Below are 15,534 nucleotides of genomic sequence, written 5' to 3' on the forward strand. Positions count from 1 at the left end.
TGCCCTAATGATGATTCACTTCTCCCACTGGGTCTGAACAGTCATGAAGCTTTTATTGCTATAGCACAGCCTTCGGTTTTTTTACTTGGTTTGAAAGCACATAGCACATTTGCATATTAAATTTATCTCTTTTTATTTTTTTATTTTAAAAATGTTTTTAACATTTATTTATTTTTGAGAGAGAGACATACACACAGCATGAGCAGGGAAGGGGCAGAGAGGGAGGGAGACACAGAATCAGAAGCAGGCTCCAGGCTCTGAGCTGTCAGCACAGAGCCCGACACGGGGCTTGAACCCACAAACCGTGAGATCATGACCCGAGCTGAAGTCGGATGCTTAACTGACTGAGCCACTCAGGCGCCCCAAATTTATCTTTAAAAATTTTTTTTCTTTATCCTAGAACCACTGAGCTGTTCGTGTGACTGTAAACACAGATATAAACCTGAGAGCTAAAACCGCAGGCTATACTTGGTTTGAAGGTGGTCATCCCAGTATTTTAAAGTATACTTCTTTCACCTTTTTTTTTTTGGTTTTGTCATCAATGTGAAAACAAAAAATTAAAAATTTTTCATAGAAAAATTACAGATCTTTACACCTTATTTGTTTTGGATTCTCAGGCCTTCTCATAACTCAGATTGAAAAATGGCAATCTAATGCAGTCTTTCCCATATGTCAGCTGCGACACAAATCAATTTACATACTTACAGTATAGATGCCAGTGATTATGTTTCCTTTCAGATATAAGTAGGTTTTCCTTTAAGGAACATTTTTCATGCGTGTGATTGCAAATGCATGGAAAATTACAAAACCTGTTTCTTTCAGCTCTCCATCAAATGTGAATGTAAAATCATCTGAAGCAGTTCTGCATGTTATTTATATTTGGTCCCAGTAAACTTCTCAGGTGTTTTCATAGCTGGAGAAAACTTGGAAATACTAAGGAACTTCAGGCAGAGCGTTCATTTCCTTTCCATACCAGATCCAAGAGAACTGACCATTGTAACGTCACAGTAGAGATTATGTGAGGATGTCACTTGGAGGTGCTCCAAATCTCCCCAGTCTCGTTTAACGAACCGTTATGATAGTATATTTATCTTTTCTGTGTCTCAGCCAGTGCTTCTCAAAAGGGATGCTATTGGCATTCAGTGGTGACCCTTTTTTGTTGTTGGGAGAGACAGTTCAATGAATTGCAGGTTATTTAACATCCCTGGACCCCAGAAACTAAATGCCTGGAGCACTCCCATCATTGTGACCCACATTTCCAAGGGCTGGTGCTACTACTTGGTTAGGAGCCACTGTTTTAAATTGTTTAGTATTGATTTCTGCTGATTGTGGTTAAGGGCCCTAGGTAGGAACAGTCCAGACTTTAGCCCTAGAACTTTTTCTTTCCAAGAGTATGAACTTAGATGCTTTATTTGCCATTTTCTGTAAAATGGAAGCAGTATTTACTTCATGGAAATTTAAAGAAAATAGTGCATATTTCCTTCCCTTTTGGAGAGTGAATTTCAGTAGTTTACTTTGAGAATCATAGAATCACAAACTTTGATAATCATTTCCTTATTCTGGTAAGTGGGAATTAGAACAATAAAGCAGCCATTTTTATAGACGTTAGGAGTCCTCGGGGTGCCGGGGTGGCTCAGGTTGTTAAGCGTTCCGGCTTCAGCTCAGGTCAGGATTTCATGTGAGTTCCAGCAGCGCGTCGGGCTCTGTGCTGACAGCTCAGAGCCGGGAGCCGGCTTTGGATTCTGTGTCCCTCTCTTGCTCTGTCCTTCCCCTGCTTATGCTCTGCCTCTCTCTCACTCTCTCTCAAGAATAAATAAAACATTAAAAAAAGAGTCTTTATATTTTACATGAATTAATGATTTGAACAGAACTATTTGTGGATTGTTGAGGTACTGGAAAGGTAATTGGACTGGAGTCCAGACCTTCTGGGGCCATCCCCAGCTTTGGGATTGGCTCAAGTTAATAACCCTGGGTTTTAAAGTGGGTGTGGGGTGGTGAGGAGGAATCAAGGCAGAGAAATTCATTAATGAGCTGAAATATCTTTCAATCCTAAGCATTGTTTATTCTCACAAGGAGAGCAGATTCTCAGATTCTCAGATTGAATAGTTTCTTTCTTTAAGTACTTTCCAGAAATGAATAGTGTATCCAGGTCCAGTTCTGCAAACAGTGTAACTAAAACTGTGTGAAATTGGGATCAAAGAGCAGGAAAAATATCTAACATTATACTTTATGTGAGTTACTCTTGTGTTTTTCTTACAGATAATTTTAGCAGATTTCCATATAAGTTAACAACCATCCCTTTCCAGACAGGAAATTAGTACACTCTTTGTAATTCTGGTTTTAAGGTGATTAATTCACATGACTTAAGAATTTAAAAAAGCACCAGAGAGAAAGAAAAAGGGATGATGTTTTAATAGTAAACTTAAAAACATGGGAATACATAGTTTTTTCTGGATCATTCAGGGCCTGCACTTTTTTACTCTGTTTTGTTTGAGGCACCCTGCAAATCTTCCCAAATGTGCCGCTGCTCAAGGGCTTGCTGCCTCGCCCTCCTTGCGGCCCAGGCTTCAGGCTTACAGATTTTCCTCAAGTGAGCCCCTTGGGTAGGAGCTAAAACAGACCAACTTTAGTCCCCAGATCTCTAGCAGAGTGTTAAAGCATTCTTTTGTCTAGCATTAAAACCATTCTCTAGTTTAGAATTATGGTTACTATGACATATTGCTATGGTTTTCATTATAGGTAATTAGTTCTGTTTTCTCACACATGTTGTCAGTTTTATTTTATCTTTCTATATTGTGAAAAAGAATCATCCCCTAAATCTCAACCTTATTTTTGTCAAAAAAAATTTTTAAGTAGTAATGGAGAAACATATTATATTCTTGTATTTATTTTTCTCAATTAAATGTTAAGCTTTTTAGTTTTATCTGTTATTCAGATAATTATGTCATATGTAAGTGTAGTTATTTGTCTGGGAAATCTTATGTTTTTTCAGTCCTAATTTGAGAAAAGACATTAAAGCCACTTAATTTTTTTCATGTGAGTGTTTCTGTAGAGATATTAGTGTTTTTAACCTAGGAGCTTCAGAAGAAGCAATGGCTAACATCTAATTATTCTGGATGAGACCATTGAATAAATTATTTTTCCAAAACAATCACTTTTGAAGATATACTCCATTTAATAATGGTTGATTAACTTAAAATAGTAACTATCATGTATAAACGTAGAATTTGTACATCCCAGACTCTGTGCTGTCACTTTATGTGCATTATTTCCTTTAATTTTCTTAACAACCTGAGGACGGTTATGTCATTATCTCTATTAATTTTATGGAGGGAGTGAATAATGTACCTAAGGTTTCACCCTTAGAAAGAAATAGCTGTGGGGTAGAAGCCTAAGTCTGTCCCACTTAGGGCCCTTCCCCACGGGGCTCTACTGAAGTTTAGTGTCAGCGTTAACGAAAGCCAAGCAAAGGCTCATGTTGTGTGGAATCTAACTCAGGAAGAGGTTAAAGTTTCTCCTAGGGCCACTTAATGTGCATATGTATTACTAAATTTGCTTAGAGACTTTGCCCAAGTGGGTTTAGTTTCCATCTATAATTTTAGAGTATAAAATGTGGGAACTCTCCAATGACATTTTAAAATAGAGTGGCTGAATATTTAGGTCCTAGGCCATCACAATTATATTTTTAGTATTAGAACACAAATACCCTAAGTACAATATATTTTCAAACAATTTTCATCCTTTGGTACATTTTTTTAGGCAAGAGTACAAAACACATTAAACTAGTTGCTCTACAATTAGGTTTCATCTAATTGTTTTTAACTCATGAGAGTTACTGTGTTTATATCACAATTTTACTTTGCCTCATAAATTTTCTTTTTCCCCCCCCTTAGTTTCCGACATGCCAAGAAATATTCTATAAAACCTAGACAGAGTATTTTAATCATTTTTCCCTTTTAAGACATCTGGAGTATTAAATACGTATTTTAAGGCATTTCTGTCTTTTTTCAAGATTTATTTTGTAAGATGAGTGAGCACTTCAGCTTTGGTAGAAAGTAAATTTATTGCTGCATGGAGCCCTTATGGACATAGGCATCTATGTGTGTGTGTGTGTGTGTGTGTGTGTGTGTGTGTGTGTGTGTGTGTCTTTTGCTAACCATATGTGAAATCTCTACAAGAGTTTACATCCGGCTGCCCTGTCAGTAGGTTTTGCATTTCCTATTTAATACTTTTAGATAGAAGGCATTTGGAAGAAACAGTGGCATGTCTAGATGAGTGGAAAATTTTTAGAACATAAGCTAAAAATTATAGTTTTCTTTTCTGTCCTAGGTCTATAATAATCTTGAGTGAAAATGAGAAATTGGAAAAGGAGGAAAGTTTTTATTCCTAACAGAATATGTGCCTTACAGTTACCTCTCATTTTTTCAATGAAGATTGCTAATCAACTTGTAATATTTTTAGAAAGAAGATGAAGTGTGCCTAATATACAAATTTAAACCTATTTAAATATCTATAAAACAAGCTATTACTAGATTTGAACCAGTAAATTCAATCATTAATTTAGCCGAGTCTATCATTTTAAGCACAATACACTTTTATCTACTTAAAATAGAAGTACACAGGGTTCTGCAGTGTTTATCATTTTGAGAAAATAAACTCTGTTACAACTATCGTAAAAAAAATGACAATTCATCTTGTAAGATTCCTTCTTCACCCTGAATTTTTTTAATCTTTTTTTTAATCATTCACGAATGAATTTGGTCATCCCTCTGTGTATCAGTAAACATGCAAAATGTCCAACACTGGAAATATGCAGCTCAGCCTTTTCCTGCTGCAGGTGGAACCTGGCTGCCTGGCCTTTTGAGTGCATGAACTCATTTACCTTTGGAGGGCGCTCCACCTTCTCTGTAACACCTTTTTGATGGCTATAGTGCCGGCAGTATTGTAAACAACCCCAGTGAAATCAAAATGCATTAAATAATATTCTTCTTGACCCTGACTTTTCTATCAGATTGCCAATGCATGAGCAGTGTGGGCTGCAAGTGTCTTCGCTAAAGTGGTATGCTGAGACGGTAAACTTCTGATTGAATTCATTATTTAGAAAGATTTGAAATTTAAAATTCAGGGCACATGTATGACAACTCTTGACAAGTTTTTGGCAACTACCATTTGGCTTTACTTCCTATTATGTAATTAACATCAGTCTTTAGGGCTCCTTATATGCACGGTGTGGGAAAGGATCCGTTTGTGAGCCTCAACAGCATCTATAAGTTGAAACCACAGATGGCATTCACACAGTTACCTGAGAGGAAGCGCTCCCAATGTTGATTTTGGTCCCCTCCAGGCTTTATGTGCTTATTTTAACACCTATTGTAAAAGTGAAAAACAAACACAGAACTAAATTTAATATACCTATTTAAAAATGATATCTACTACAATTCATTTATAGGTAAGACATTTTTTGTGTCCTAAAATAAGGAAGGATATAAGTGACTGGAGGCTAATAGATTTTGGTAAGGAGAGAGGGGATGATCTGGACGGGATGCTGACCATCAGGACCTTGGCATCAAATATAAACTCTTGGCACCAGTCTTCACGGCATTTCCCTGGGCCATGGCGGTACTTCCAGTGTCTGGGCCCTGTTAGCGTTCATGAACAGCCTTGTAAAGTGAATTCAACCGAAGGACTCCAAGAGGGCCGCCCTGCTTTTAACTGCTCCCAGGTTTGCAAGGTAGTTAGCAAGGGCCTGCTTATCCATGCCGGCAGAGTCTCTAAGTTGTTAGTGCTTGTAGCACAGGGTAAAAACACCCGTGGAACTTGTGTGCTCGGATGGTTAGGATGCAACTTGCATAGAATTATGATGTGACCCTTATTCTTGGGGAGGGGGAGCTTCATGGGATTCTATAAGGAATGGCATTCTGCAGTCTCTGCGTTGGCCAAGGACTTGAGGACTCAGGGAGTCATCAGGATGCCAGTAGCCAGCCTATTTCCAGACCCCATTTAGCCCACAAGGTCTGTGACCTTGTGCACCAGAAACACCTTTCTCCCCTCATCTTTTCTGTGATTCTCGTGGTGGAACTTTATGAAGAAATGAAAAGCCACTGCTCCTTAACCTAAACCCTATGCCTCCACTGGAATGAATATGAAGGGTACAGGAGAGAGCAAAAATTTAAATATGTAGGAAAGATTTTGAAATGCTTCTATAAGCATTTTCTAATTTGACTTATGTATCAGTCCTGTGTAACGAGTGAAGGAGTAAGGAGGTCTTTCTCCTGTTTAAAGAAGAAGCTGAAGGGCAAAAGGATGTTAAATGAGTCGAGGGACCTAGTGATTACCTGCTGACCTGTTGATAAAGTCAGGCTTTGTAGGGGGTCTCTGTGGCTGGTAACATAGCTGCCCATGTTTACACCTGAAAATTTTGAATTCCAAAGAAGCTGTGATTGGTTCAGTTCATATCTGTGTCTTCTTCTAGCTGGGACTAGCTTTACCTTCAGATGGCTGTGTGCTATTCTTGACTTCATACCTTGCTGAAGACAGCACTTTGCACTTCATAAAGTAGTCAGAACGACTGATTTCCCTGTTTTATAAAAGATGAAATTGAAACTCAGAGGAAGAAAATTGTTTGCCACTGGTCATACAACTCACTAATAGCAAGTACTTAGATTAGATTAGAATTCAAGACTCGTAAAAACATAGCCCCTCTTTGTAGTCCCAAGAATTTTTAGAAGTAGTCAATTTCTCTTTTATAAGTGGATGGTTATAATTTGTTTTTTCTCTCTGAAACATATGATGTGGTTTTGAGAGCAAAGTGAAGGAATTTAGTTTAATGAGGAATTTTATACTACAAGTTATTAATCTATAAGCTTTCAGAAGGTCCAGTTATTATACACAGGATCACAGTGCAGTAGTCCTTTGTGTTCTTTTGATGATAAAATTAGTGTTAGTGATTTGATAGTCTGGAACTCATTAGTATGCTGTAGAGAACCCACCTTTTCTTTGTTTCAGTTGGGAATAAAGAATATAGAAGGACTGGCATGACCATATAAAATACGAGATGCCCAATTAAATTTGAATTTCAAATACTACTCATACTAAAAAATTATTCATTGTTTATCTGAAACTCAATTTCAACTGGGTGATCTGTATTTTTATTTGCTACATCTAGCAACTGTAAGAATGACTCTTCCCTTGAACACATTCATTATACAGTTTTTCTGTGCACTGTTTTAGATTTATAAGACATGACCTGGTTTTGGAGAAACAGACATGGGATTCAAGCAGATGTTTTTCAGGACAGTATCCTTAGAACCTTTATTCTCTGAGTCGTTTGAGACAGTTTTTACCTCAGTGGCTTAATATGCCATCTTTTTATGATCTGAGTGTAAAAAGTTAAGTTCGAGAATGTGTTATTGTAAGTGATCTTTTTTTTAAAGTTTATTTTGAGAGAGAGAGAGTGTGCACATGTGTGCACAAGCCAGGGAGGGGCAGAGAGAGGGAGAGAGAGAATTCTAAGCAGGTTCCACACTGTCAGCACAGAGCCCGATTAGGGGCACAAACTCATGAACCATGAGATCATGCCCTGAGCCAAAATCAAGAGTCGGAAGCCTAATCCGGTGAACCACCCAGGTCTTATTCTCTCTATGTCTTATATGTGTGAATTTAGTTTGACTCTTTCAGATGCAGCTAGAAGTTAGGGAGTGTTTCCTTTGTGGTAAGCATTGATGTTCTGGGAACGTTTTTCTTCTTACTAGCCATAAGACTTGAAAAAGGAGACTTGGATTTGGCTCCTGATTTTGTTACCAAATAGAATGTCTTTGGTTCAGCCATTTAATTTAGCTTCATAATTTAGAAAGCAGAACCATTAATGCCTGTCTCACCAGGTTTAAATAAATTGTTGCCCTTTTTTCATTATCATTCATATAAATACTTCTCAAAGTCTTACAAAATTAAGGAAGAGAAGTGAAAATAGAGATTGTATCCTAGTCCACAGAAGTGATTTGCTCAGTCAGAAGTACCACCGAGCATTCTTGAATCCCTTCTAGTACTTTGAACCTTTGTATCTGACATAGTCAACTTTTCCATCTTGATTCATTTTATGCATTTACATTTAACTTCATAGGACAGCAAAATCCAATATGTATAGAAATAAACTCTTGAACACCATATAACCTTTCATTTTGGAGGAGCCGTCACTGAACGACATATCTAGGCTTGTTCAGTACTGTATCTCCGGTGCCTGGCCTTGCCAGCACGGTGCCTGACACCCTTGGATCTGTACCTTATGAGAAAATTCATTCTATTAAAAGAAAGGACATTCAAACATGAATCCAATTAAAATGGAGAAGAAATCAGTGAAAAGGTTTTGATTGGAATGTTATCTTGAAAATGGAACCACAGATTATAAAAGTAAATTAATCTTAGATTTAATAAAATGTAGATTATAATGAGAATTCCATGCTAAATTTTAGAATAAACAATTTTTGACAGAACTATTTTACAGCCAATTAACTTTACTTTTTTATGTTTAACTTTTACAACAGTAGTATGGAGTTTTTTATTTCTTCAAAAAAAACTTTTTCACACCTTCACATATTTGAAGATTTCATCAATTTTTCCAAGGACCTTTTTTTTTAATTTATTAAAAAAATTTTTTAGTACTTATTTCTTTTTTGAGAGAGAGAGAGACACACACACACAACACACGGAATCAGAAGCAAGCTACAGGCTCCAAGCTGTCAGCAGAGCCTGACATGGGGCTCGAACTAACAGACAGCACAGAGAGATAATGACCTGAGCCAAAGTTAGACACTTAACTAACTGAGCCACCCACATGCCCCTAAATTTTTCTTTTCAAGTATCTGTTAAGTCATTCCCCTTGTGGATTCTTTATTTGTTGGTTGGTCTTTAATTGGGCATAGCCCTTACTTGTTGGTGACTTTGTGTAATATTGTAATGGTTCTCCAACATCGTTTTGATCTACTTCTAGAAATTCTGTAGCTTAAGAAGAATTTTAATTTTGGGGGCACCTGGGTGACTCAGTCAGTTAAGCATCCGACTTTGGCTCAGGTCATGATCTCATGGTTCATGGGTTCGAGCCCTGGGTAGGGCTCTGTGGCTGACAGCTCAGAGCCTGGAGCCTGCTTCAGATTCTGTGTCTCTCTCACTGTCTGCCTCCTCCCCTCATTCTCTCTCTTTCTCTCTCTCTCTCTCTCAAAAATAAACATTTAAAAAATTTTAAAAGAATTTAATTTTGATTTGCAGGTACTTTGTATTTGTTTTTTTTTTTAATTTTTTTAATGTTTATTTATTTTTGAGAGAGAGAGAGAGAGCATGTGGTGGGGAGGGACAGAGAGTGAGGGAGACACAGAATCTGAAGCAGGCTCCAGGCTCTGAGCTGTCAGCACAGAGCCTGACACGGGGCTCGAACCCACAAACTGGTGAAATCATGACCTGAGCCAAAGTCAGATGTTCAACTGACTGAGCCACCCAGACGCTTCCAGGTGATTTGTATTTGTATAAACTGAAATATTAAAAAATTATCAGGAGAGGATAGACAATTTTAAGAGGAAAGGCCCATTCATATAGCCACAGCAGTCACGCACTGCAAAACTTCAAGGGATATCTGAAGAGGGAGAGGTGTGAGGAATGATTTAATTTTATTTGTGGTTGATTCTTAAGTGATTGTTTTGATGTTATGGTAACATATGTTTTCCTACCTAAGCATAGGACTACAGGGATTCAGATAATCAGTAATGTGGTTGTGAGAAACCCCTTCCCCCATCACTTGTGGTTAATAAAAATTGTTGAATGAATGAGTGAATGTACGAAATCTGCTTTTCTGTATAATGTAATATTAAGTTCATCTCTCCAAGAAAATAACTATAAATAAAGCGCTGTGTGACAAATGTAGTAAGAAAAAACATATCGGTAAAGAATGTTTAAGCACTGGCTCTACTTAAGACATATCATAAGCCCTGCAGGATAAACGAAGATAACTTAACCACGATCAGTTACGAGGCTTATATCCAAGAGGTAATAAATTTTAATAGTTAAACCACAATGTTGACTTTCTGTAACGAATATACAAGCATTCACATATTCAAAAAGACTGTTGTCTCTCTTGATGGAGTTAATTTAGGAGCCCTATTTATTGATTCATTCACTGCACTCAGGAATTATTTATTGTAGACACACTGTGAGACAGGCATTTTCCAAGTATAGGGGATTTATTGAGGACACAGTATGTAACAGGCATTTTCCAAGTACAGAAACAAGTTGGACAAGTAGTTGTGATGAAATTTACATCTGGTTGGAGGAGACAGACAATAAAAGAACACATTAATAAATAAGAAAAATATCCGATAATAAGAATTCAGGTGGTGTGAGGTGAGAGCATCATGTATCAGATGCCACTTTAGGTAGCAGATCAGCGGAGACCTGTCTGAGTGGAGGATATAGAAGCTGTGATCAGCCAGCTATCAGTGTGGGGAGAGCATTTCAGACTGGGGGCAGTCAGAGCTTAGTGTGCTTGAGGGACACCAGGGAGGCCAGGTAGGGGATTAAAAGAGTTTGGCTTTTATTCTCTATTCACTGAGAAGCCAAGTAGAATAATTAAGATGTTAAGATATGCTTTGTTCAAAGATTGCTCAGGCTGCTATGGGGAGGATGGATTTGAAAGGGGGCGAGTATAATGTAGAGAGACCAGTAAGGTGCAGGCGGCGATAGTCCACAGTGAGAGATGGTGGTGCTTGGATGCGGGTGTAATGCAGGAGATAGAAAGGAACCTAATGGGATACAAGATTTGGGGAGTCACCTTGACAGGATCTGGCCTGGATGTGAGATTTGAAGGAAACAGAAATTTCGAGTAATTCCTAGATGGTTGGTTTGAGTATCTAGGGTGTTCTTTATTAATATGAGGAAAACTGGCAGGGAGTGAGATCAGAGCAACACGATGGGTAGGGTATTAGGAATTCTGTCTTTACCATCTTATGTAGTCTGTTTAGACATCCACCTGGAGTCGTCACGTTGGTATTTTGATTAAAAAAAAAGTTGATCACCATTTTCCAATGAGAAGGTAAGAAATATATTGTACTAAATTTTAGGTTGGTGGCTAAAATCATTCAAATGACTATTTTTATATCGATTTAACAATTTAAGTTACCTGTGCATTTTTTAAAAAATCACATTAAGTATGTTAATTTAGACACAGAGCTTTTTTTCTTTCTACACTTTATAAAACAATTCTGTTCAAAAGCTTCCTGTACATTTTTGACAGCTTCACATGCATTTTTGCCCTCAGTGTCTTTGGCACTTCTACTGCAATTTTGGGGGGTTACGTAAGTGTTTCTTCTTAACAGAATCTTTGAAAGGCTTTTATAATTGTATCCAACACTTGAAATTCTGAGGTCATCCTAGTAATATCTGTGTTATTATTTTTCTTACCTATTCCATTCTAGACTGGTACTATTTTATTTATTTATTTTTTAGTAGACTGGCACTATTTTACTATTTTATTTATTTATTTATTTATTTATTTACTTACTTACTTACTTACTTCTTTATTTTTTTCTTTTATAGTTTATTGTCAAGCTGGTTTCCGTATAACACCCAGTGCTCATCCCAACAAGTGCCCTCCTCCACGCCCATCAGTCCCCTTCCTTTCCCCCTCTTCCCCATCAGCCCTAAGTTTGTTCTCAGTTTTCAAGAGTTTCTCATGGTTTGCCTCCCTCCTTCTCCCCAACTATATATCCCCCATGGTCCTCTGTTAAGTTTCTCCTGTTAGACTTATGAGTGAAAACATATGGTATCTGTCCTTCTCTGCCTGACTTATTTCACTTAGCATGATATCCTCGAGTTCCATCCACTTTGCTGCAAACGACCAGATTTCATTCTTTCTCATTGCCATGTAGTACTCCATTATATATATATATATATATATATATATATATATATATATATAAACCATATCTTCTTGATCCATTCATCAGTTATGGACATTTAGGCTTTTTCCATGATTCGGCTATTGTTGAAAGTGCTGCTGTGAACATTGGGGTACATGTGCCCCTATGCATCAGTGCTATTTCTGGGTCATAGGGGAGTTCTCCTGTTAATTTTTTGAGGAAGCTCCACATGGTTTTCCAGAGCGGCTGTACCAGTTTACATTCCCACCAACAGTGTAGGAGGGTGTAGACTGGCACTATTTTAGAATAATATATATTTGCCAAATAATACATTGTTGTTCAAAATAAAATAATTAAGGAAATAACTTATAAATGGAAAATTTAACCGAGATTCAGAAATAAAGCAACCTTTTTTTCCCCCTCTGTATTCTTCTTTTTTCACTTAATAAATTGTGGAGATTATTCATGGCAGTACATACGACCATTTTTCAATGTCTGCCTAGTAGTCCATTATATAAATGTACCATTATGTATTTAACCAGCCTTCCAGGAGTGATATGTAGGTAGCTTATTATCTTTGCTGTAACAAACGGTGCTACAGTGAATATGCCAGTACTTCTTTTGTGTAAAATCTCTGGAACAAAGGATAAATGCATTTTAAAATTTGTTAGATATTGCCTATTTACCTTTCAACAAGGTGGTGAGAAAATTCTTTCACCAGCCAAGAAGATTGAAGAGTATATACCAACACCCTCCAAAATAGTGCACTGTCAAACTTTTTTTGTCCTGGCCTTTTAGTGAAAATAATCACTATGTCATTGTCAAGTGGATTGCATTGCTTTTATTATGGGCAAATTATTTTACATATCCTCAGAGGTAGCAAGTTTCTGTCTTTTGACAGGGAATTTGAGTTTGGGCATAAGAGGTATTAAGTTAGCTGTTACTTTAAGGTTTGTTTTGGTTTGGTTTGGTTTGGTTTGGTTTGGTTTGGTTTGGTTTTTGTCCTGTTAGTTTTGAGAAGAGGGCTTAGTGAAAAGCGAGATTTAACTTTTAGAGAAAACTAATATTCTTATTTATCTTAATTTTTTCTTAGAAGTTAAATTTCAAAAGAAGAGCTCCCAAAGTGTTTAAAGCAATGGCACTGTCGGTTGGTATAAGATTAAGTTTTTCCAAGGGGAATTATTTGAGTTGAACACTCATTTGGATGTATGATCTGATGTTTGTTTAAAAACAAATCACCCACTGCGAAATCTTTAGCTCAAATGGGTTTCTTTCACAGAAAGGTATATTAAAAACACATATTTTAAACTTTTATGGACAGAATTTTAAAATTAGGTATTGCCTGCTTTTCAATTTTCATCCTTTATACCAGAAGTAGATAATCTAGAAGAAGAAATCATTTTTACCATTATTGAACAAGCATTATTAGGACAGTATTTACAAGAGTCTATAATTTTTCAACAAAGCAGACCAAATTGTTTGTATTTTTCCCTTCTAAATCTTATCTGTATATAGCAATATAGATAAAATTACCAAAGTTAAACATATTAGCTAGCCAAATTTAGATAAATATTTGTTTTAAAATTTCAAATATTTAACTTCACAACAAGTTGTATGTTTTAACCAGTGAATTGATTTTTGTATTTATGTTTTCTTCAGACTTTTGTCAAATTTAGTGTCTTTTACTCTAATACATACTGCTTTTGAGAGAAGCAGACTTGAAGCATGATGTGTTATAAATCAGATATCTGAAAATCTATGTTTATAGGCATCAGACTTTATTAAAATGGTCATTGTACCAGTTGTTCTCTACAGTTTTTCAAAATGAAACTGTCTTAAATAGACCATCTTGTTTTTATTTTCTGTGAAAAATTGAATTACTATCTGATCAGTTTGCTGTGAGAGACGTTTTAGCAGTTTTCAGGGATAGCACCTTTCTTTTTTGAATAGTTACTATGTCTGCATTCTGTTCTGCAGAGAAATGGTCAATGCCTGGTTTGCTGAGAGAGTCCATACCATCCCTGTGTGCAAGGAAGGCATCAGAGGCCACACTGAATCCTGCTCTTGCCCCTCGCAGCCGAGTCCCCGTGCGGATAGCAGTGCCCCTGGAACACCAACCAGGAAGATCTCTGCCTCCGAATTTGACCGGCCGCTTAGACCTATTGTTGTCAAGGATTCTGAGGGAACCGTGAGCTTCCTCTCTGAGTCAGAAAAGAAGGAACAGATGCCTCTAACCCCCCCAAAGTTTGATAATGATGAAGCGGACCAGTGCTCAAGACTCTTGGAATTAGTGAAAGATATCTCTAGTCATTTGGATGTCACTGCCTTATGTCACAAAATTTTCTTGCATATTCATGGACTTATCTCCGCTGATCGCTATTCCCTGTTCCTTGTCTGTGAGGACAGCTCCAATGACAAGTTTCTTATCAGTCGCCTGTTTGATGTTGCAGAAGGTTCAACACTGGAAGAAGCTTCAAATAACTGTATCCGCTTAGAATGGAACAAAGGCATTGTGGGACATGTGGCAGCGTTTGGTGAGCCCTTGAACATCAAAGATGCTTATGAGGTAAGTGGGGAATCATTGAGATGGGGTAGCGGGGTGAGGAGAGGAACATGCGTGGAACACGGGACAACTGCTAGGAATGATAGGGAAATTTCAAGCTGAGTTGTAATAGGATTACTGAGATATAGTAATTTGCATACCTATTTAAAATTGATATGTATGGTAACTTTCCCATCTTTTTTTTTTAAGTTTTCATTTATTTATTTATTTTGAGAGAAAAAGAGAGAGCATGAGCAGGGGAGAGTCAGAGAGAGAGGGAGACACAGACAGAATCCATAGACAGACTCCAGGCTCTGAGCTGTCAGCACAGAGCCCGATGTAGGGCTCGAGCCCACGAACTGTGAGATCATGACCTGAGCCGAAGTCGAATGCTTAACCGACTGAGCCACCCAGGCGCCCCAGAACTTTTCCATCTTTTAAAATGCCAGCATTTTCTTTACTTGTGATTGAGTCAAGGATATGGGCCCTAGAGAAAGCTTGTCTTGTTTTTCTCCTTGGTGATAATTTAACATAGCTCAGGTCATAGCTGTTTTCTCTTTTTACCGGCTATCTATAATTATCCTTATCTATCTTATCTTGCAAGGATTTTACTGACAATCTAAAACGCTAGGTCCAAAACCTGTCAAAAAACCAAACCAGTAGTCTTTCCATTCATTTGTTCATTTATCCATTTCTTCAGATTAATTATATTCATTCACTTGAAGTCCTATTGACACCAAAATCTGATTTTATTTCTTTCCATACTTTCTTTCATTTGTTTTATTAAACAAATAAATTTATGTCTTCAAAAAATAGAAATTGTTGCTCTAAAATATTTCAGTGGAAACATTTGGTATTTCTTCTACTTTGCTCCAATTATATACAGGTCTTAAATAAAAGGTAGCTACTTTTTTGCATGGACCTCAAGCATATTGTAGTATAGAGGTGGAATTTAAGGAAAGGTATTAAGCAGGCTGTGTTGTAGCCTATGAACAAGTAATAAATTGTATCATGTATCTTGAATGTATCATAGATAAGCTGCTATATAACGATTGCCACTTCAGATAGCTGTGAAATTAGGTGATTAACTAG

General features: G+C 37.1%; 1 protein-coding gene across 1 annotated transcript in view; it reads left to right on the forward strand.

Moving 5' to 3' along the window:
• Positions 1-15,534, forward strand: part of PDE5A (phosphodiesterase 5A) — a 145,019-nt gene that overhangs the window by 6,402 nt on the left and 123,083 nt on the right. The window contains exon 2 of the mRNA XM_029941509.1: positions 13,878-14,466. Coding sequence (XP_029797369.1) covers positions 13,882-14,466 — 585 coding nt within the window. The 5' untranslated portion in view covers positions 13,878-13,881. The remainder of the gene's footprint in view (positions 1-13,877; positions 14,467-15,534) is intronic.

The sequence above is a fragment of the Suricata suricatta genome, chromosome 1, assembly GCF_006229205.1.
Source record: "Suricata suricatta isolate VVHF042 chromosome 1, meerkat_22Aug2017_6uvM2_HiC, whole genome shotgun sequence".
NCBI lineage: Eukaryota > Metazoa > Chordata > Mammalia > Carnivora > Herpestidae > Suricata > Suricata suricatta.